This window comes from Aristolochia californica, unplaced genomic scaffold (genome assembly GCF_029961685.1).
Source record: "Aristolochia californica isolate CCGP_79_NKW_82.1479 unplaced genomic scaffold, dmAriCali1.0.hap1 SCAF_13, whole genome shotgun sequence".
NCBI lineage: Eukaryota > Viridiplantae > Streptophyta > Magnoliopsida > Piperales > Aristolochiaceae > Aristolochia > Aristolochia californica.
The window spans coordinates 6721437-6744679 of record NW_027181804.1 but is presented as its reverse complement, the minus strand read 5'-3'; the positions used below and the strand labels follow the sequence as shown (position 1 = coordinate 6744679).

Sequence of the window (23243 nt, the reverse complement as noted above, 5' to 3'; positions counted from 1 at the left end):
ATTTTATGATTTTTTTGGTAAGAATTTTCAGTTAGAAAAATATTTCCAGGAAACAAAGAGTACTAATGATCATTGAAAACATATTTATACTAGAAATGTCTGTCCAACATTACTTGGGAAAATGTCAGTTCAACCTTATGAGAAACTTATTTGACTTGTATAGTAATTTTTCCCGTTATTTTGAAGACAATTGTGGAAGAGATATTTTGGGTCTATCGTAAAATAAAGTATGATTTTGGGTCTATCGTAAAATATTTTGGGTCTCACCTAATACCGACTCAAATAGGGGCGAGCTGTCCGATTGAACCCGGTCAACCAAGGAAGAAAGGGGGAAGGTGGGCAGCTCCTCCCCGTCTCTCTGTAAACCCACGGACCACTTGTCCTGCGTGTTCCACGGAAATTGACCCCATCAACCAAATTAAGTAGGCGACAAACACGAACCTCCAAAGTCCGGATTTTTTTATGGCTTTTGGGCCTCAAGTCAGTCAATTCGTCGGTTTAATCTACAAATTCGATCAAAGTGAAACCTATCCAAGCCGCCGGTCCGGGTAGGGTCCCAATATTGCCACCCAATCTATAACGGCACCACACATCACTGTCCGTGGCACGCGCGTGTGCTAACCCGGTCGAGACACCCCATCCGCGTGCCCCTATCTGCCAAAAACCTAAAACAAGAAATCATTTAATACGGTTGGCACCAACTCCATCCATGTGTCTATTGCGACCCCACACACCTCCCCGCCGTCTCTGTAGCGTAAAACCAAGTATTAATCACAGATAATATTAATAAACCTTCTTTTAATCATATCCCGCCTTTTTCGCTCTTTAATTAATTAAAACCGAGTAACCGAACTAGACATTTCCGTATTTACCCTCGATTATATACATGTTGTTTTTAAATTGCAAGGGTATGTTGGTAACAGCGGACGTCCTTCGTTCCGTTACGGCACGCCAACTCATAATTTTCTTTATGTTTAGAGTGAAAAGCGGGGAGTCAAGACAACTCAGGCGTCGGAAATTCCGCCGTCCCCGGAAATCTGCATCGATTCGATGGACGGATGTGATCGTCCTATTAAAGTGGGCCTAGCTATTTCTCTTTTTATTACAAACAAGGATTAGTTCAAGGTTGTTGAGATTTGGTCTATGACTTTAAAGGGCAACGGCTATGTAATAAATAAAAAGTAAATTAAAATATTTAACCACCACGTGGCCATGGTCCATGATTTTCTTATTATTAAAAATTAATTATTGTATTTTATTTTTGACTGAGAGTCTGTCGTCATTTATTTCACGCACGAATGGTATTACGGAACTGTGATATTACACGTGGTACAGGGTACGGTGAAAAGGGATCCTACACCTACTAAGTGATAGGATAGTAGGTGGGCCCAACGGAAGTCGACGTCAGCGAGTACCAGATGACGGACGTTCACGATATAAATGGGCATGTGAATCGATCCGACGGTAGATTATATATTTGTTTTTTACTGATTAAGTAGAAAACAAGTTATCCGTGGGGCCTACCATTGCGAACTCGGTTCAGGTTAAATAGGCAGAGATTTAATCTAAAATCACGAGATATTTTATTTTATTTTATAAAAACTTTTTAAAGTAAGACACGAGCAAATTTGAGCTGAGAAGGAGGAGTTCAAATTCTCCGTACCTTAAAACGCTGACTTGCCAAATGGTCTTTCTTCGAAACTGATCGGAGCAGGTCGGCGTAGTTGGGAAAAACGAACTGTGGGTTCTTACGGCGGGTGGAATTAGTTTTCACGCGGGGAAAAAATGAAAATGTGAAAATGAGATATTGAATTCAGCGGGAGGAACAGGCACTCCACTCACTGTAATTATTTTTTTTCCAGTTAAGCTTTTGGCCTTTACGAATTCACGTCGTCTTCGTCTGATTTCTCTCACGCTCTACTGTATGCAATTTTTATAACTATCGCCATAGTAGCGACGCCATTTTTGGTTCGCAGTGGTTGACGATCACGGCGTCACGGTGACACCGCGAAAAAGAGGGGGGAGGACGAAAAAGTAGTCAAGGAGGGGCGGAGAGAAAAGGGAGAGCAGCAAGGGAGAAAAAGAGAAGCGAGGAGGGGAAAAGAAAAGGAAGAAAACCCAATCAATTCATTTCTCATACTCCGACCGACGTCGTCGCTTCGTCCGACACGTTTTTTTTACTTTTCTTTCTTTTTTTGGTTTCGTACTCGTCTGTGCTCTTCTCGACATCACTCTCTATCTCTTCCGCTCGCATGCTGTCCTCAGCCTTCATCGCCGGAGCTAGGGTTTTCGAGATTTGGCCGGCGATTTGATTTGTAGAACGAGATCCTCTTCAGCTGGGATATCGAGCTGAGCTAACCGGAGCTTATTTGCAGGTTTCTGTTTTTCTATTTATTTTTTATTTTTATTTTGGGCACAATTTGGAGTCTATACAGCACTTTGAGATTTCCCTGTTGGTTGTTGCATTTTTTCCCGATTATTAAGGTAATTCAGAGGCTTGGTTGTGTGCCGCTCTTTGTTTTTATTCCTTTTTTTTTTTTGTGAGTGGGATCTTTCTATTTCGCTTCCACGAGAGTTGCTGTCTGTGAGGATTTCTGTATCCTTTTGGTTGACGACGACCTGAAATTTACATTGCCAGAACTAGCTATATTTGATGGATTTATAATGGATAGAATTTGTTTTGTAAAGTGAGTCGTTTTGAAATTTATTATGTTTTCTGTTAATAGTGCTTATTGTCTGAAAGGTTTGATGTTAATTATTAATTTTAATTATTATTTCGCGCACGCTTGGTTAGACCGATGCATCGATTGATTTTGTTGGCATATTTCTTCAAGCCTGAATGCAGAATTGCTTTGTCGCTGAAGAATTCTCACTGGAAAATTATGATAATATATTTTCCATCCAACACCTTTTCAGTTTCTCAGCCTTTCCACAGCGGTCCCCTCCCTAAAAAGTATCGGGATTAGGCTCTGACTGCTAGCTGATTGGATGAAAGCAATACCTTTACGATAGGTGTTTCTATGGCAAAAAACTCATTTTGGATAGTACACCAGTGCTGGATTTGCTTCAGTTCTGCATAAAGTATGACGTCCATTAGCTGAAATCTTGGAAACACTTGATTAATAGCTTTTAAAGTTTCAAATTGGTGGCCAAAAAAAAAAAAAAAAAAACTGAAGAGTTTCCTTCAGCACTTTTTTGCTTTATAATTCTACCACACTGATGTACTATTTTTCCCTCTATGTTTATTGAGGTTATCATTACCAGTTTTCATTTGCTTGTCAATGATTTTTGTGGCCATGTTAATTACTCCCGCTCTATGTTGTCTTTCTTCTAAATGGTTAAAATTATGTTTCAAATTGTTCAATAGAGCACTTTTAGGTGCCACTGTTAGGAATTTCTTGTGGCAAATGTGCAAATTGAGTTCCTTTTGGTTCTTCCATCGTTGATGATATCAAAATCTTTTTTGTGCTTGCTTCCGGTTAGGTCAGAGTGGAAGCTGTGGGTGGGTAAAAATTATGAAGCTCTTGCCTCTGAAAGTTTTTTATTAGCCATGTTTCTTCTAAGTCTGGTCAGTAAAACTGCCACCATACAGGTTATGTCCTTTATACTTTATATCTCATCCCATATTTTTACCCAAGCAGACAACATAGCATAGAGGATGGGGGTTGTGATAAATCACTAGAATGGGGCTTTATTTAATTTTAGATTTACTACTAAATCCTACTTTGACATTAGGCTAACTTTATCAGTAGATGTTAAGATATTTCCATCCAAATTCTGCTTTATTGTCATTTGAACCTGAGACTTTAGATATATTTAACTTCTCAAAAATGTTTTATCATCAGCATAAAAGCTTTACCACAGTCATGTTGCCACTGGCTACTTGATCATGCTCTCGTTTTTTGCTACATCGCTAGATCTATGCTGTGCGGTTGCCACATGTAGTCCATGGTATTTTAGGCCTTTTTCTTTTTTTATTGTAGTCCTTGCTTAACATTGCTGGAACCCTCCTAAAGAGTGCCCGTGTGGGTCTTTATAGAACATACTAAAATTATATAAAAAAATACTCTTTAAATTTTCTTGTTTGACTTTTTAATTTCTAAATTTTCTGCTTGCCGGATTTTTTACACAGCCTTTAACATTCTCGTCCCTACCACCCTCATCTTCTGTTAATGGTGCTTGTACTCTCCAATGCTCCAGATGTTTACCATGTATCAGTCTAGACATTAACACAAAAAAAAAGTTGGAATATCACCAAACTGAGAAATCACATTGAGATGGAATAATTCACCACTGTTGTAATGCTGCTAATACAATTTGTCCTATCAATCTCAAGCCTTTTCTGTTTTTTTTTTTCGCAATTTCTTAATGGCATTTTTTCAACACAAGAAGAGTATTTGGAGAAAGCTGTAATTTCTTAAATTGGTGAGGGCCTATTGTTTGTTGAAAATGAACTTACTTGTGGTAAAAAAGTATGATGGTATTTCTAATAATGAAGAAAGAATGGATATGTTACTTGGCATCAGTTAGTTCTTTTTTTTGAATTACTTGATAAACATGCCTCAACTAAATTTCTGAATATATATGTTCAATGAAGAGGAGTTGAAATGAATGTCTTGTATCCATTTATTGGAATGAAGTTTAAGAAAAATGTTTTCTTCTATTTATTTTCTAGTTCAAGGACATGGTTGTTGTTGGAAATAGGTGTTTCAATGGTTGCCTTTGCTTGGTGAAACTGGCTGAGTTTTGATCTTTAAATTTTTAAAACTTGTGGAGTCATGGAGGAGCTAATGCTGTTCTACTTGCATTTGCCAGCATAAAGAAGCTGGTCATTCACATCACGTTGTAAACTCTGTGCAACTGTTCTAGTGCAGTCTTCACTATTATGCTGGATCATTTTTGTTGGATCAGTGGAGGAACCTTATATTCCAATTCACGTAAGAGGTTCATTCTGGGACGTAGAATTTGTGGTGGTCTTTGCTAGAGGTCTGAGATGCAGAAGACTGGGTGTCTTCCTCGAAATGTTACGTCCTTGAGAGTGGTATTGCCACATCCATCACTTGGTCGTTTGGGCAATAAGTGTTCCCAAATATCAAGTGGGCAGCAAGCCTCCCCAACTGTGTTTCCAGAAAAACGTGGAAAATTAAAATCTTCAAAGCAAAATGCTGATAATATAACTAGTGAAGATCCAGAAAAAGTAAAGGTGCAGGAACATTGTATTGATATAGGAGATGAGCAGTCTGATTTGTTGGGGTATGAAGTGTTTTCTGGAAAGTTGACACTGGATAAGAGTGGTGCAAGTACTGATGTGCAAACAGACATTGAGAACCAGGTTACACCTGATGCAAAACTTACAAGCAGGGCTGTCATTTGGGGTTGTCATATTTTGCATCTTGATGATGTTATTTCTGTAAGTGTACAATACACACATTTTCTCTATCTATGAGATTCTCTATCTAGCATGCACAATTCTGTCTCTCCCCCCTTCTCTCTCTCCCTCTTCTCTCTCCCCCCTTCTCTCTCTTTCTCTCTCTCTCTGTTTCTCTCTCTCATTCTGCAGTGGTTTGACTTTGACAGGTTTCTTACAATGCTGGTGTTAGGCATTTTACCATACATTCATACCCCATAAGAAGGAGATCCTGTGGTTTATCTTGCCTCTTTAAGCCCCAGAGAACACGTAAGGACTTTCGTTTTGTGGCTTCCAGTGTGGAAGATGCCGTGCAATGGGTTAGTGGCTTTGCCGATCAACAGTGCTATGTCAACTTGTTGCCGCATCCGTTGGTGTCCTCCAAGAAACAGGGAAGCATTATGGTTGTTGATAATTTTCCACCTGAACCTCATATTAAATGCAAGAGCCCTCCGACCGTGCTTGTAATACTAAATCCACGGTCTGGGCGTGGTCGATCAAGTAAAGTTTTTCATGGAAAAGTTGAACCAATATTTAAGGTCTCTTTCTCCTTGACCAACTTAAATTCCAATTTGATACTATTCCAAAATATTCTTATTCTCTGCATATGCTTTAGTTATCACATTATCTGCCTACTTCAAGTTCATGCTGGTCACTTGCAATTAATTCTTAATGCAGAATCTATACTCAGGGTATTTCCTTCTAAGATGCCAGTCATTTCTGTTGGATTAGACTTTGTTTGTAAGTTCTGTTATATTACAAATGTTGCCCATTTGTTTAGAAAGTCTATAAAATAAAACTTTTTATAGCCTGTAGAAGCAACTACATAACCTCGATAACATCTGACTGACAAAAAGTTTACATCAGCAAAAACATTTAATAAATAAAAAATGAAAACCTTCATGATGACATTATAATTGCAAAAAATTGATTGTGAAATTCATCGGGATACAAATCTTGCTATGAATATTATTTTATATGCCAAAATTAAAGTCTTTTATACTTTTATAATACCTTTAATATGCTGTTTAGAAGCATTTATTTACTATTAAGCTTATTCTTTTGTTGTTATCTAGATTGAGTTCATTAACCTAAAATCTTCTTTCTTAGAGGCATACACCAACAAAATCCATGAATTCCACGATAGTGGGCAACCAATCATGGTGAGCCTGAGGAGACTGGAAGTTGCTGGATTTGAAAACATTTTGGTACATATAATATTTGCTTAAACCTGTTGGGAACTTTAGCAACTTCTGGAATTCTTTGAGCACTGCATTGTATGATATGGTCATGGAAATTCCTGTTACCTATCGGTTTCATTGTGTTGGACATGGTATTCATAAATGTTGAAAACTGATTTTGAATTAAATTGATTTGCAAATTTGTGACAGCTTGCAGGGTTCAAGATGGAAGTAATTAAAACAACATCTGCTGGTCATGCTCGAAACCTTGCCTATAATGTTGACTTCAGTACATGCCCAGATGGTATTATTACCTCATGTTTTTATTTTGCCTTTCTATTTGTTTTCTGAGAATTTTCAGGTTCTTATCTTTCTGCCTTTTGTTCTTTTAGGAATTATATGTGTTGGAGGTGATGGAATTGTAAATGAGGTTAGTCATCTGCTGCTCTTGTTACTTAATTGTCTTTCTATCTTCCTCTTCTCTCTCTCTCTCTCTCTTTGAAAGACTCTTTCTTTCTTATGTTTCAAATTGTACTGGAAAGGCATTCACTTTCATAATTGTTGCAAAGGCCAATGCCTGTTGCTGTGTTTTGCTGTAATGTTTTCTTGAATATATGTTTCTTTATGATGTTACCCAAAGATGTATAACAATTCATTATTCTCCCACTTTTCTCATTTACTCCTAGTTTTTCCAATGTGATCCTTGGCTTAAAATTTTATTTATTTGCTAATGTTACTCTTTGCCGTTTAAAAAAGCAAAATTCAAATTCGATTTATTATGAACTATATTTTGATTTTTACGAGATCTAAAGCTAACTGAAGGAAAAAAAAAAAAACAAAGTGAAGTTTACATTGATTCTTGCTCGTAGGTGGGGACTGCTAAAGTTCTGATACATATTGATGTATAAGTTGAGAGAGCTTTCTTGCTAATCCATCCTCTCTACTTTCTCTTTAAGTCTTCTATTATAACCCACTTATATGTCATGAAACCTTTGTTTACATTTAAGAATAACTTTTTCGAGAATTTGATATTTGATAAGAAGGATATTGGTCTATATCATGCCTTTCAATCTTGCAATAATCATGCCTAATCCATATACTCTTTGAGGTGCAACAGTCTGCTGAACAAATGAAGGCAATCTAACTAACTTCTGTTTCAACTAGAAAAGCTAATTTCCATGAGCATGAGTAAGGGACTAAAATTAGAAATTACCATGCCTACAGTTAAAATTGGATAATTGATGTTGGTTTATTTGCTTTCACTACTTATAACTGCAACTCCACTTACCAATTGAAGATAATTAATATATTTTTTAGGTGTAAATTCTAATGTATTTTTATTTTACTGGTTAATGATGCTTCAAGTTGTTCAAAGAAGTGACAAAAATTTACTTTCTGACTGTTTAAGTTTCTTAATCTTTATATGGTCAACATGTTCATGTAGGTTCTAAATGGTCTACTTAGTAGGCATGACCAAAAGGAAGCAATATCAATTCCAATTGGAATTATTCCTGCGGGTTCTGATAATTCACTTGTTTGGACTGTCTTGGGAGTGAGAGATCCCGTTTCTGCGGCAATAACTATCGTAAAGGTATTGAAAATTTGTTAACTATCTAGTTATTCTTCTCCCCTGATGAGAGTGCAATTAGTCCCAATCTTTGGGCATACTCTTTCATCGTTCTCTTGTTATCTAGTATTCCTGAAAATCTTCACCTGTCATTTTAGTTTCTCTCTTTCATGGAAATTACTGCTTGTTACTGTCATTTTAATACTGTTGCTTCTTCTTCTTCTTAAAAAGAAAAAGTAAAGCAACTCCTTTATTCTTAATATCATCATTTTCAACTCCACATGAAGTTCAAGATGCTCTATTCAGCTTTTGGTCCTCTTGATTCAATTGTTCAAATTGGATGGCTATATTTTTATGGTGCTATTCAAATATTTTTTTTCAGTTGTATAAGGAATCAACCAAATTTATATTTCTATATATGTGATCTTTCTAGGTTAACTCGTCATGGCCAAAGTAATATAACAAGATATATTTAAACTTTCTTTTACAAATTTGTATACTGTAGTCACCATCTTAAAATTTTCACTCATTTCTTATGGATTGAACATTCTTGTTGTTATTTTTGGTGGATAGGGAGGGCTTACTGCAACAGATGTTTTTGCTGTTGAATGGATACAAACAGGTGTAATTCATTTTGGGATGACAGTTTCGTACTTTGGTTTTGTTAGTGATGGTAAGTTTCATGGTTAAGTCTTTGAGTATTTTGTAGCCTAGTATTTGTCATGTTCATTGCAGAAATCTATGCGTTCTTCTATGTGACTTGGGCCTTTGGCCCAATGGTCACTTGTTGGCTTTATAGGGTTAAGGTCGTCACTTCATGTCTTACCAGGGTAAGGGTGTGCGTGCATGTCTAATCAACATTTAAAGAAAAAATCTAAACATGACTGCCCCTTTCTGATGCCTAGAGATATTGGTAATTCATGTTCTTCATTATTCTTTTAATTAAAATGAGATTATCTGTTTGGTCATGGCTGTTGGTTTAAAATCCTTGTCTGGTTCTTTGTCCTCTTGAGCCAATGGAAATTCAGGGAGCAGCTTATTAGGCCTGCAAAAGACTAGTGTGAAAAAGTTATCTTTACCTCAACTATTCCTTGAGAAAAAAAAGGAATATGGAACTAATTCAATCAATTTTCAATTTAAACATGACTTAAAACCTCTTACTCTACATCTTCTTCTTGTCTTATGCATTCATGTTTGAAATTCTTTTAGATATTTTTCTTAGTTTTGTCTTTTAATGATGAAATGAAAATAATATCATTGTCGTAAATACAACATACTCGTATAAACAGAAAAAATTGTTCGCTGGACTTGAGTCTCAGCTTCCATTTCCTCCTATTGCTTTCCTACAGCCACTGACAGTCATTATGATTTCACAAGTATTGGCTTGTTAAATCGTATGATAACAAATAAGTTTCTGGTTGTAGATTGTGCTATTTATAGTTTTTTATGTCATTTGCATTCTTTTTTTGAATAGTTTGACTGCACTTGTTGTTTCATGAAAATGCTCAAGAGTGCTGTTAACTAATCACCATAACATCAATTCTAGGCCTATAACTTATAATATAAAAAGGGAAAGGTTTGTTTTCACATTGTGTGAGAGATGTTATTATTGTTGTTTTGAAGTCCTGGAGCTTTCAGAGAAATATCAAAAGCGTTTTGGTCCTCTCCGCTACTTTGTGGCTGGGGTTCTCAAATTTTTGTGCTTGCCGAAGTACAATTTTGAGGTAGAGTATCTTCCTGTATCAAAGCCAGCTTCAGGTCCTAAGGAGCAAGTTTCAACAGAATATGAAGTCCTTGACATCATGAAGAGATCAAACGCAGAGGGAATCCCAAGGGCCTCTAGCTTGTCCAGCATAGATGCAATAATGACACCTAGTCGAATGTCTGGAGACTTAGACACCACTTGCAGCACACTTGCTAGTAGTGAGCCATCTGAGTATGTGCGGGGCCTTGACCCAAAATCCAAAAGATTATCCATGGGAAGAAATAATCATCATATAACTGAGCCAGATAAAGTAATTCATCCCCCAATACCTCTTTCTACCACCCCTAACTGGCCAAGGACTAGATCAAAGTCTAGGACCGACAAGGGTTGGACTAGTTTAACTGCTGTAAATGATTCTAGAACTTCATGGGCTAACACATCTGTGAATGACAAAGAAGATATTTCTTCTACCATATCTGATCCAGGCCCCAATTGGGATACTGAACCCAAGTGGGATAGAGAGCCTAATTGGGTGGATGAGCACCCAATTGAGCTACCACGTCCCCAAGAAGACGAAGTACGCTTGGCAAAAGAGGTTGAACCAAAGCTTGAAGAAAAATGGGTTGTCAAGAAGGGGCACTTCTTGGGTGTTTTAGTGTGCAACCATTCGTGTAAGACAGTACAAAGTTTGAGCTCTCAGGTGGTTGCACCAGAAGCTGAGTTTGATGACAACACGTTGGACTTGCTTTTGGTTCATGGCAGTGGTCGGTTGAGATTGTTAAGATTTTTCTTGCAGTTGCAATTTGGCCAGCACCTGTCACTGCCCTATGTGGAGTATGTGAAGGTACAGTATGAAACTGAGTTTCTTATTTTTTGTGTTTTCTTCTATATTTTGCTGCTGTTGAAACTCGAGAATCTTTCATTTGTGCTCCAGGTCAAGTCCGTGAAGCTCAAAGCTGGTAAAAATACTCATAACGGCTGTGGAATTGATGGAGAACTGCTCTCAACAAATGGGCAGGTGATCTCATCTTTGCTTCCGGAGCAGTGCAGACTAATTGGACGACCTGCCAATGAACGTGTATAGACATTTTCATGTGCTTTTGAAGAGGAGGTGCGTGCTCTGTTTTCATTTCTAACAACTGCTCTTGAGATGTAGAAGTGGATTATTCAGAGCATTCACATTTTGAAGCATCTATATATAGAAATTTGTTTTTATATCCTGCATTTCCTTTTGCACCTGTTCGTTGAGGTTCCTGTAAGTTTACTGCGATTCACACAGCAGCTTGGAGTGATTTTTTCCTCCTGTGTCTGTCACCTCTGCATTCGTTACGTACAATCTGCCGTTCATTTGATACGTAGTGGGAGTGATGGGGACTTGATCCCTTTGTTTTGGGTTCACCTAGCATTGTTTTGTTGAGGTACACACCTGTATTATAAAGCATTTTAGTATTTAATGGCACTTTTTTTATTTTCTAATCCACCTTCGCTCTTTCCTGGTGATGCACGCATAGGCCATGCCAATGTCAGTGTCTATGCCATATGGAGAACGAAGTATCCGTCATGTGTGCTGGAAACATCATCCAAAGCAAAACCAACCACCGCGCTCAGCAAACATAACCAACATCCTGAAAGAAAAAGAAACATAAACCGTTTACTACTAATGAGCGACGATGAAAAAGAAATGCCATGTGTCTGGTTTTTTTATGGCGTGTTGGATATATCACACATATATTTGGAAGCTCCTCGAGAAAGACATCTTGGAATTCCAATAATATAGACTCAACCTCTGGTTAGGAATTTACGGTTGTTTTGCTGTAGAATCATGCAGTATTTCTTGTTCAAAATCCTTGGGATTAATAAAATGCAAGGTTTTTTTTTGGGAGTTTGATTGTGTTTTGCTTAACATAACATGTTTTGGTGGCAGTCATTTAAGGTAGATGGTCTTTTTGTTGAATATGGAGCAAATATTAGAGCACGGTAACATCTTAATCGTACAACCAAGGTTTGCCCAAAATGATATGGCCCACATCCATAATAATTACATCACACAAAATGTTTTTCTTGTATTCAAGGAATTGAATGGGGACGAGATACCTACCCTCAATAGAAATGGAAGTGTCATCAACCCATGAAACTCAATAAGGTTTGGGATGTGGAACAATCTTAAGGCCAAGGTAGACAATGGTGTAGGATGAAACGACATTGATGCAACTGCCGCAATCAACGATGACTTTGCAACACTTAACTCCACACTTTATGTAAATATGAAAGATAGTAGTTTGATGCCAGTCATCAGACTCTTTGGGCTGAGTCAACACACATTGGACAATATTCAATCTATGGGTGGGAAGTGTGAGTGGGCTAGACACAATTCAAAGTGGTTGTACTTTCTTCACATGTCTCATCTAAGAGATCAAGCTTGGTGGGGTCAGAATCGTACTCCACATTTTCTTGGTCTTCCTGGGAGTACTCTTGATCCTTGATAAGAAGGGTTGAGTGTTACAATTGGATGTGATGTATCCAAATCTTTGACACTTGTGACATCGAGTACTTAAATTGAATTTTGACATTTATTTCCCTACCCTTGATGTAGAGAGGTCCAAGTTGCGATTTAGTCTTCGGCGGGGAGCCCTAAAATTGAATTTGTTGGGACTCGAGGATTGGCGGTGGGGGACCCAAAAGGTAGTGTATCCACGTGTGGGCTGAAATTTAGAGGCTAACTCGTAATTATGGGCAAGTGTGTAAGTATCCTCCATGGTGGTGACACCCCAAAGTATCATCTCACGCCTAAGGTCATCATTGAAGCCTTTTCGGACCTGCTCAAAAGTTATCACCTCGTGTTCCATGATAGAACACTGTATTCGGAACTCATCAAATTGAGCAACATACTCAGTGACTGACTTATTTCCCTGCCTAAGATTGTGCCACAGTTTAGAAGAGTGTTTCTATAAGAGGGGGAATGTATTTTGTCTAGAGCTTGAGTTTCATTTCCTCCCGGTTGGAAGATGGGCCCAAGTCCACATGACCAAGGAAGGCCCACACATCCAAGTGTGTTAGAAGATGGGCTCAATCTTATATGACCAAGGAAGGCCCACAAATCCAAGAGATGTGGAAGATGGGCTCAAGGCCCACAAACCAAGGAAAAGGCCTATAGGCCTATATAGTGATGACAAGATGGTAAATAAAGAGTCATATCATAGAGATGTCATTGACGTAATTATCTGAAGTTCCAGGGGGCATTATTATAATATTATAGTTTCATTAATCTATAAATTGAGCTTATCGAGAAGGGTTAAGACAATAAGTCTATAACCTCTTCTTCCTCCTATTTTCTCCCAATGAGTCCTTTTTTTTTTCTCCATGAGTTCAATCCATGGACTCTTGAAAATCAACGTGGTATCATAATTAGTATAATTAAACCCATTATTTTTATTTTCTCTTATTAATGTTCCTTTTTAGAGTTATTGGAATTCGTTTTGATTTTGTTAGTCATTTTTTCCTACTGCTCGCTAAACTGCAAAACATTCTACTTCACCATCAAGTGCAAGAGGTGCTTCACCAAACCTTGTGTAGATTGTATTGCTTTGGATAATATTCAGAAAGCAACGCTTTCTCACAGCAATTGGAGATCTCGGTTCATTGAAATCAATCAACAATATTCTCATGGCGTCTCTAACATCTAATCTCTTTGGGATTTTTTTCTCGCAACATCGGCTAGGTATCTACTTTAGTTGCTCTGATATTTGATTCTGGATAGCCAAAAATTCACGCACTGCTAATCGAATTTTTCTTCTTCTTTGAATGGCATCGACCTGAGATTGGCCCCCGAGAATCTAAAGATCAAACTTCATTACTACACTAGCAAGTCAAGACTATTTTTTGGAAAATTGCTGGCATCTCTCCCTTCTGTAAGTCGTATTGCTTTGCTATTGTTTATCCAGCTGTTTTGGTTTAGCTAGATTGCTTTGTCTTCGTTGGGCGATAATCTACAAGTGGAAGACTCAGTTACAGAGCTGATTGATCTCCGTCTACTAATCTTGGTTCCACATAGCCTGATAATCGGCTGGTTGTTGATTGATCTTGTATCTTTCATCTATGACATAATTTCTTCATCCAACAAGTCATATGCTAGAAGATTGTTGGACGAAAGTCATCATCTGAATATGCAGACAAGATATAAGCAAGCTGTGAATATGGAAAAGAAGACACCGACATTTTTTTTCAGAGCAACAGAGCAGTCATTTAAACTCGGAAGTTGCTGGTTAGCAGATTGGTAACTTTGTGCACAAAATTTGGAAAGTTAATCAATCCTTCAAAAATTCATATCTCATGCAACTTTGCTCGGTTGGTTAACATATCTTCCAGATCGTATTCTACTGGAAGTTGTTTGGAACTTGTATCCAGATCATATCCAATCGAGATCTCTGGTTGGCATATTTACTATTTCCAGCACCCAACAACTGGTGGTATCTTCATCAATCTCGTCAATCTCGTCCATTCTAATTAAAGCAGTTGCATCTTGCTATCTTTGTTGCTGCATATACAAGGAAGGTTGTTGAAAGTTGTTGATTTGTAGCTTATCCCAGTGCTGTTTTAATCATTGCTTATCTTACCGGGAACTTTGACAGCTACCACAACAACAAGTCGTACCTGCTATGTTATTCATTCCTTCAGAAACACCAACTCCATTGCCACTTACAGAGACACGTCTGTTCGGTATTTTTTGCCATTTTGGAAATTGAACTTTTGGGGAAGCGTTAGGACAATAGTCCATAACCTTTTCTTCCTCTTGTTTTCTCCTAATGAGTCCCTTTTTTTCCCATGAGTTAAATCTATAAAGTCCTGAAAATCAACACTCCCAATGAGTAATAGGAGGTTCACTTTTCCTCGCGTATCCTTCTTGACATTTTCCCAGAAAAGTTGAGCGGCGCTTGTTAATTTCATATTTGCGAACTTGACTTTTCTATACTCAGATAGCTTGTACCACTTGAAAATTTTGTCCATCTATGTGGAAAATACCTATGGGTCTAAGCGACCATCAAATATAGGGGCCTCGACCATTATGTGTTTCCACATTTTTGTCTTCAGGCCCTTATGGCGCTAAATATAGGAGGTATGGTTCATAGAAGGAGAGAATATGTGAGGGCACGTATAGACAAATTTCTCATTTTCAATATCATAACCCCATAAGAGACCTAACATCTACAAGATTTTTCCCTTTCAAGGACCGAACCTCTAGGGTGCTGAGCTGAGCCTATCATTGATGGTGCCCAACTGTTCTAAGATTTTCTTGAGTGTGCTATCTTTGTTGTTAAAAATGGAAGATGAAGCAACATTTGGCATGATGCGACCACTACACTAATGCATTTATTAGTGGATCCTGGCAAGTAAACTTAGCATGTTAAGGTTAATTAATAATTATTTATTAGCTTGTTTGTGACTAGTGAAGATTCAAATAAATGAAATTGCAAATTAAAAGTGCAGATACTACTAAAGTAAAGAAAGAGTTAATATTAAGCAATGATGTAGATTGCACTCATAGGCTAAACTCTAAAATTAACATCAAAGATTGAGCTCACACATGTGCTACAATCAACTCGTGAGTTTTTTTTATCATCAAGGGTCTCAACGTGAAAATCTACTCAATTGGGTTTTACTAAGAGTGACTAGCACAAAATAGATATTTGGTGCAATTTAAGACAAAAAATCAATTTGGAATTAGTTGAGTTGACGTACGTAAGATAGGCAATGAGCTAGAGCTAAAACATGGAGCAAATCGACTTCGAGTGGGAATGGCTTTGTTTTTGTGTTTTCTTACACGTGTAGAATTCGCACATGTGAGCTCCCTTTTTCTTCCCGATTGCGGTGGTGAGTTCTTCAACGGCTTCTACGGCCGTCTTCTACATCGTGATGAAGGTTGGATGGTGTACACGAGCTCTGGGTGTCAACGATGATGGCCTGCATGATAGGACGTATCACCGGCGAGGGTTGTAGACATCATCGACAGAAAAGGGAAAGGGAGAAAGAGGAGGGAGGCTCGATGACAATGTCTTGAGTGCTTGGAATCTTGGCAAGAAGGTTTGAAGCAAGGGCGTACTGGGAGTTGAGACATTGGAAGGTGGAGTTGACGGTGTTGATTGTTGATGTAGGAGATTGTGCACCGAAGGAGTCTTCGACTCTGGTCCAAACTTGAAGGGGAATGAAGCTACTGTAGTGAGGAGGTGAAAAGAAAAAATAGAGAGAAGAAGAGAAGAAGACGAAAGGAAAGAGAGCCGAGAGGGAGAACATAGAGCAGTAGGGAAGATTTCTCAATTCACTGTTCAATAATCTTTCAAACATTACAAGCCCTTAAATAGACATCAAAACCCTAATTAATAATTAGTCCTAAATGACTCCCTAGCCAACCACAACATGGTAGGTCTCGCTGTGGTCAGGTGTCTTCTAGTACAGACTCGTGCAATAGGTGGTACACGAGTGGTGTACTTACTAGTAAGGCTATTGACATTGTCAACCTAATTTGTCTATACCAATAAATTTGTGTAGAATATAGGAATGTAAAATAATATTGTTATGAGTATCATTTATCAGGTGTATACTATTTATAGAATTATAATAGAGACAATATGTGATTACAACTCTACAATTTGAGTTTGTCTCTAATTCAATCACGTACTATTTGAGTTAGTCTTTATTTCAATCATCTTTTATCTTTATCTTTGTCTCTATCATGACCCCGCAAGATGGAGCTCCGAGTGGAAAGTCTAATCTTGATCTTCAAAAAGAGGAAGCGTGTTCTCTCAAGTGGTTTGGAGAGAGCAGCGGCCCTGGAGGCGGTTAGGGCAGACAGAATTGCATCATCTGGAGGAAGAGTAGTGGCACTGGAGGCGGTTGGGTCAGACGGAATCTCATCGTTCGGTGGAAGGGCCACGGCTGGGGCTGATAGAATCACATTGTTCGGTGGAAGAGCAGCGGTTGGGGCGGATAGAATCGCATCGTCTGGTGGAAGGGCAGCGGCTGGGGCGGACATAATCACATCGTCTAGTGGAAGAGCAATGGGTGGGGCATACGGAATTGCATCGTCTAGAGGAAGAGCAGCAACACTAGAGGTGGGCAGAATCGTATCGTTTAGTGAAGAGATGAGGAAAAATAACAACATCGGTAGAGGTTGAAAAGAACAACTGTACTAGTAGTCGTTGAGGCGGACAAAATTGCATCGTCCGGGTAAGTGTGGAAAAAGCATCAACATTGGTAGAGGTTGGTGATCTTCATGTGCACGGGATGGGTTATCGTGGTGGTGGTGGCGGCGAGGCGACGAACCAAGACCAATGACGGCATAGGGGTCTACCGATGTTCATCTGTTGTGGTTCAGCCAAGAGATGTTTTGGTGCAGCGCTAGTGAGGGTATCGCCGATAGGGGGGAGGGCGGTGGCAGCGGGGTGACAAACAAAGACCAATGCATCAGGGGCAGCAGTGCGGTGACAGTGAGGATGGTCGTCGGTTCAAAAACGGAGGAGGTGGTCAGAGGTAGGGAATTTTTTTATTTTTTTGTTTTTTTGGAGAATATCACCGACAATATTGTATTACAATGACAGAAAGATATTTAGAGATACGAAGAAGGAGAAGAGAAAAGTACCATGTATGGGCGGCAACAAGCGGTTGTGGCTGCTTCCGAGAAGGATTTCCATCGATGATGGACTGGTTCTAATTAATCGATCGGGGGTTTGATATCATGTAGAATATAGGAATGTAGAATAATATTGTTGTGATTATCATTTATCAGGTATACACTATTTATAGAATTACAACAGAGACAATAAGTGATTACAACTATACAATTTGAGTTTGTCTTTAATTCAATCGCTTACAATTTGAGTTTGTCTATGTTTCAATCACCTTTTATCTTTATCTCTATCATTATGTTTATATTTATCTCTATCAATTTCAATAATCTTTCATATTATTGGCTTAGAAATTTTTAAAATAATTTAATAAACCAGGCAAAAGACATTATGAGTAACCAAACATCTAAGAAATTATTTTTAATCTTATTTTGGGCTACATAGACTGTAATGGTAGCATGGCCTAAAGTTTTTTTTAATTATCTTCTAATTTGGTCTGTCACATTAAACTTTCATTTTTCTATCAAAATAACTTTTCCCTCAATGTGTAACCACCTAATTAACAGTTTACACAAGTATACCCAAACATCATGACTTGAAAGATAGCAGATTAATAATTAACAACTAAGCTCATGTCAACATATTTAATTTATCGATTGTTGATATTGTTGATTCAATTCACTTTGTTGTGGGTATAATTATACTCTAAGTTTGAACTTATGACTATGAATTCACATAAATAACACTACGAACACTAGATTCAACAATCTAAACTTAAGATTTTAGATTCATCTAATCTTTTAATCCTCAACTTAGCTGAAGCCAAAATGCTATATAGAATTTACTTAATATGAAATGTTTAATTTTTTAAGTTAATTTAATTCCTCAAAATCCAGTTCCAAGTTTGGTTAATGAAATACAATTAATTCAAAGTTTAAATCCTCATAACCTATTTGCACTGATTAGTCTCTATAAATTCTAGCAAATAATGAATTTTTCTCAAAATTCTCAAATTAGAAAGGTTTGAATTGTTTCTTTTAGTTTGAGATTAGAGACACCTAACTTCCAATGTCTCAATTAATTGACATTTCAACTAGACAGTGGTAACTTTGCTTGATTTCACATGTAAATTGATTTATAGCAGGAAAGTTGTTATTTTGTTTATATTTTATATTGTTTTAATAAAACCAAACAAATGAAAGTATGTAACTAGTTTTGTTACGATTACTTCCGTAACAATTTTTGACTAAAATTGTAATTTTGAATCAAGAAAACAAAGTAAGAGTCACGCCACCGAGTCTATTTAGTTGAGTATTTGAAAGAAATCAACCCAAGTAGGAGGGTATACAGATATGGAGTCATAGACATTGTCATGCCTACTTCAGTGATATGATCAGAATTCTCATGAAGATAGGTGAAATCGTGAAATAACCCCTTGCAACCAACTACTGAATTAAAATTAAATAACGGACCAAACAAGAACAACAAAAACTGATATGCAACAAGCATTGCAACACCACCTTCTTCAGCTAGAGTCATTCAAGTAATTCAAGAGGAGAAGATTACGAGGCAGATAACATCCCTTTCACTTCTGGAAATTCATATGTAGTTTTGGTTCAGTATGGTTTACAGGGCTCCTTGACAAGATGATAACAACAGGAAAAACGTAGGATAGATAGATGTAAGAGTACGTTGGTGATGAAGAAGAAAAGCTGAGGATGTTGATGAGCCAGCGATGCTCTTAGAAATCTCCAACACAGATTGTCAAAAGTAAATATGACTCTTGTCATCCGCGAGGGGCACATTAACAATCCTTCCCTTCCTCATCTTAAAAATTATAAAATATCAACTATATTGATCCCCCTTTGAGGTGATCAATCATCCCTTGAAAGATCTCTTCAAAAAGGAAAAAAGTGATTATATACCAGCTAGGTCCAGTTTCTTTTTATTTTTCTGGAGAAGGACCAAGAGCAAGAAGCTCTAGTCATGAAAGACCTTCACATGTCATGAATCCGGTTGGTGTCAGTTACTGAGAATCAGATTTAAAAGTTCAGACCTAAACATAGAACAAGGCTAACCAGAAGAAAACTTCTACAGATATCAGTTAATCAGGTCTCAAAGCTTTGACATGTTTTAAAGAATAAGGATTGTCAGATTAATGGCCACAAGCCTGAATTGGTTAAATAACAGGAGTTTTACTATTTAAACAGAAATTAGTTATTCACATGTTGAAAAATAGTATAAAAAGTTCAGAAAACTTTCAATTCCAAATTTAAAGAATGTTCATACCACTTGCAATGACATTTTGTATGCTGTAAACAAGTAGCACTTAGAAATGGTTTCCAAATACAGCTATCATTATAAAATTTTCACATACCAACTGTGAATCATGCAAGGCAGAAGGGAAACCAATTAGGTAGTGCCTTTCCTGTTGTGAAAATTATATTTGACAAGAAACTCATATCAGGAAATATAGGAAGTTTCCTAGAGACCATACAAATAATACCGAGGACATCAAGCTGCCAATGACCAACTTACTCATTCAAAGAGTTAAATTTGAAATGAGACTCACCTTCACAACTTCTAGTAGTCTAAAAGAGTGCCTTGAAGGCTTGAACAACATCCAACAGCTAATCTAGCTCCCATGGTATCAAATCTACTTAGATTATACAGGGAAGAAGACCACAACCAATTGAAACCAGAATACAAGTTCTTGAAAATTGCCATATCACCTTATGCATTCTCCTCTATCAATTTCAGTTTGCTCTCGCAGCCTATCTATTCCCATTGAGCCAGAACCAGTAGATGCCTCAGATATCTTATATTCAATTTCCAATTCCTTTTTTCTTAACTCTAAAAGCATTCTCTCATTCTCAAGCTTCATCTTCTCATTTTCAAGCCTCAACTTATCCAATTCCCTCTCCTTCTTCCGGCTAAATTTCTGCCACTTAAATCTCTGACTCTCTAATTCAAAAGTTTGAATCTGAATATTCAACTTCTGCTCTTCTAGATGTAAGAGTTGCTGCCTTATCCATTGCCTTTGCATTGTTTCATTCATTCCAGCAGCCGGACTTTCTGAACAAACCCGTTTGGCACCTTCATGGAAGTTTGAATTACCAGGGACCCATAGGTTTTCTTCCTCCAAGTTATGATGCAACATCATCCTTTTAGCACATGACCCACTCTGCAAGTTCACATTCTCATCCCCACATTCATCTCCATCATCCATATCTTCTTCATCTTGATCTTCCCCGCCATTTCTGCAATGGTCCGGCTCACTGTTTCCTTTCAAAACAGACTGCAAACATTGCTGTAAAGATGGGTCATCTAATAAATTTATCCGGTTTCCATTATGGTATGAACACATCTCCTCATAGTACAAATGTTTTGAGCTTAAGCTCTTTCTGACATCCTCCTTGGCTTTTTCAGAAAGATGAGTCATAGAATCTAATAGTGCAGGATTTTCAACAACCTTGCAAGAAGTACCACGGCCAAGCAGATCGGTAAGGCGTTTGTATCGTTTGTTAAGATCATTAAACTTATCTTCACACTGCTGTGGCGACACAAAATAACCCCGTGCAGCCATAACCCGAGAAACTGATTTCCATTTCCCTTTCTTTTGAAGAAGGACAATTTTTCTTCTTCCACTGTCAGGAGAGTTAGTGTCTTCCCCAACATAAGATACAATTGTTATTAGTAAGCGGACCATATCATCAGTCCATTTCATCCGCTGCCATGGGGAGTTTTTTTTCCCCTTGCTGGTGTCTTCTTCATTGAAACTGGGTTCATCATCATCACTGGTCGAATTCTTGGATGTTCTGAACATTCCTAGACCATGGTTGGATTCATGAGGCATGTGGGACCTAGAGGAGAGGGGAAACTCATGTTGGAGATGCTGTTGTTGAAGTGAGTGCGGGTGATTTTGTTGGTGAGTCTGATGCTGGTGGGAATGCAAAGGGCCATGTAAATCCAACACTCCGTAAGGACCAGACACTAAATTGCCTCCCGATAAATTACCATCCATATCGATCAAAATTTCCCCACAAACTATGTTCAATCTTTACTTAAAACAACCGGATTTTCTTGTTTGGAAACTACCAAGCTCACTTATAAGAGAAAAAACGAACTTTGGATATTGAAACCTTGTATAGAAAATGGCTCAACTGAACAATCGGAAAAGAGAATCGGATAGTACGATACAACTGTTTTGGTGAATCACCACCATAACCACAATAAATTACACATGAAGGAAAAAAAGGCAGTAACTTAGAAATTTTAATACAGAGGTTGAAGAGTCGGAACAAACATAGGGATATCTTACGGACTTAACCTGTCCGACGAAATGTACAGGAGGAAGCTGGAGATATTCGAGATCGCAGAGACACCTGGAGAAAACCCTAGTTCTCTTGTGCGCAGAAATGGTGAATTTTGACTTGCAAACTGAAACCTTGTTTTCGGAATCGACTTGGTCGGGACTATTAATGGCGAACCCTCCTGAACTCTTTCGTACTCATTTTTTAACATAACGTGAAACCAGGAGCAAGGACTAATGTGCGCCCCCAGCGCATTCTTCGACTCCGAGGTTCCCCGTCTTCGAAATCCAGTGCGTATCGTGCTGCTCAGAATCCCATACAAATAATTATCCTCTAATAACATAAAGTCATTTGAAGAATTAATTTATTTAATTTTTAATGAATTTTTTATAATTTCTAACAAAATATTTTTCCTATCATTAACATAAAAATTTATTATAAGCTAGTTAATTATTTTTAAGACATTTCATAATTATATACACTTATTTTTTATTATTAAAATATAATATTACATACTTATTATATTGATTTTAACATAATATATAATTAAAAATTTATAACATAATACTTCATATAAAAATAGTATTATAATACAATCTTTTATACCTAAGGTTATACATTAATTTTATTAAAATTAAATATTTAATCTGATTTAAACTTAAATTTAATTTTATGTGTTTTTTTAATCAAAGTCAATGTCATATATTTAATTATCTTATCATAATATCAACTTGAATGTTCTTTCCAACATCATTTTACACACGTCGTCTTCTTTCATGGGATTTCGTCATGCGTTATACAGACAATGATCTCCTGTGAAGATGCCCTGGCAATCAGGACTAATTGACAATCCTGAAAAGTTGCTGAAAAGCAAATATTTGCAGTGAAGCCATCATTGACATTCAGATTCAAACATCAGCAGAATTCTGAACCATAATTAATCAAAATCAAGTTATTGTCTAAATTCTAAAAATATGAGTTTTCTGCTTTGTTTGTTCATATACTCTATTTCTTGAGAATCCCATTCGAGATTGAGATTGGAGATTCATTTTTTAAAAAAGCTGACCATCCAAATCACAGTTTCGTTGATTCATTCTCAGATGACGACCGATTTGTTACCTGAATCATCTGCTGATTTCAACTTTTTCAGTACCTTTCTTGCATCACAAACAGGCCCAAGATTTCTGCATGGTTATGGATATGGTGAGGTCATCTTATTATATGTAACGGAGTTGGTCAGTATCTTAACGTAAGTGTCGATGCAGATCTCAAATCCTTCTTCTTTCATCTCCTTCACCATATTCCAGAATTCATCAATGGAATCCTCCCTTGCGAGAACCCTGAGCATCTTATTATATGCGACGGAGTTGTGTTGACAGCCCGGGTGAAGCTAAGCCCTGCGAATTTCCCTAAAAAATGAATGCCCACGAATTTCCCTCAAAATCTTCACC

General features: G+C 37.5%; 2 protein-coding genes across 2 annotated transcripts; one reads left to right on the top strand and one right to left on the bottom strand.

The window, feature by feature from the left end:
- The first annotated feature begins 1949 nt into the window (after positions 1–1949).
- On the top strand, positions 1950–11075 carry LOC137948428 (sphingoid long-chain bases kinase 1-like). Its single transcript, XM_068794512.1, has 9 exons — positions 1950–2375; positions 4816–5410; positions 5578–5946; positions 6799–6892; positions 6981–7018; positions 8033–8179; positions 8729–8828; positions 9779–10704; positions 10795–11075. Exons 2-9 carry the CDS (start codon positions 4994–4996, stop codon positions 10942–10944), a joined length of 2241 nt encoding a protein of 746 aa, XP_068650613.1. The 5' UTR covers positions 1950–2375; positions 4816–4993; the 3' UTR covers positions 10945–11075.
- Positions 11076–19838: 8763 nt separating this feature from the next.
- LOC137948640 (stress response protein nst1-like) lies at positions 19839–21973 on the bottom strand. The gene has a single exon (XM_068794754.1). The coding sequence runs from the start codon at positions 21501–21503 to the stop codon at positions 20208–20210; it is 1296 nt and encodes a 431-aa protein (XP_068650855.1). The 5' UTR covers positions 21504–21973; the 3' UTR covers positions 19839–20207.
- Positions 21974–23243: the final 1270 nt, after the last annotated feature.

What these genes read in the sequence shown, in the direction of transcription:
- LOC137948428 (XM_068794512.1), top strand. Translation starts at nt 4,994, where the DNA reads ATGCAGAAGACTGGGTGTCTTCCTCGAAATGTTACGTCCTTGAGAGTG. An exon ending in GTGATGGAATTGTAAATGAG is followed by an intron (nt 7,019 to 8,032) that starts GTTAGTCATCTG and finishes ATGTTCATGTAG; the next exon opens with GTTCTAAATGGTCTACTTAG. An exon ending in CTTTGGTTTTGTTAGTGATG is followed by an intron (nt 8,829 to 9,778) that starts GTAAGTTTCATG and finishes GTTGTTTTGAAG; the next exon opens with TCCTGGAGCTTTCAGAGAAA.
- LOC137948640 (XM_068794754.1), bottom strand. Translation starts at nt 21,503, where the DNA reads ATGGATGGTAATTTATCGGGAGGCAATTTAGTGTCTGGTCCTTACGGA.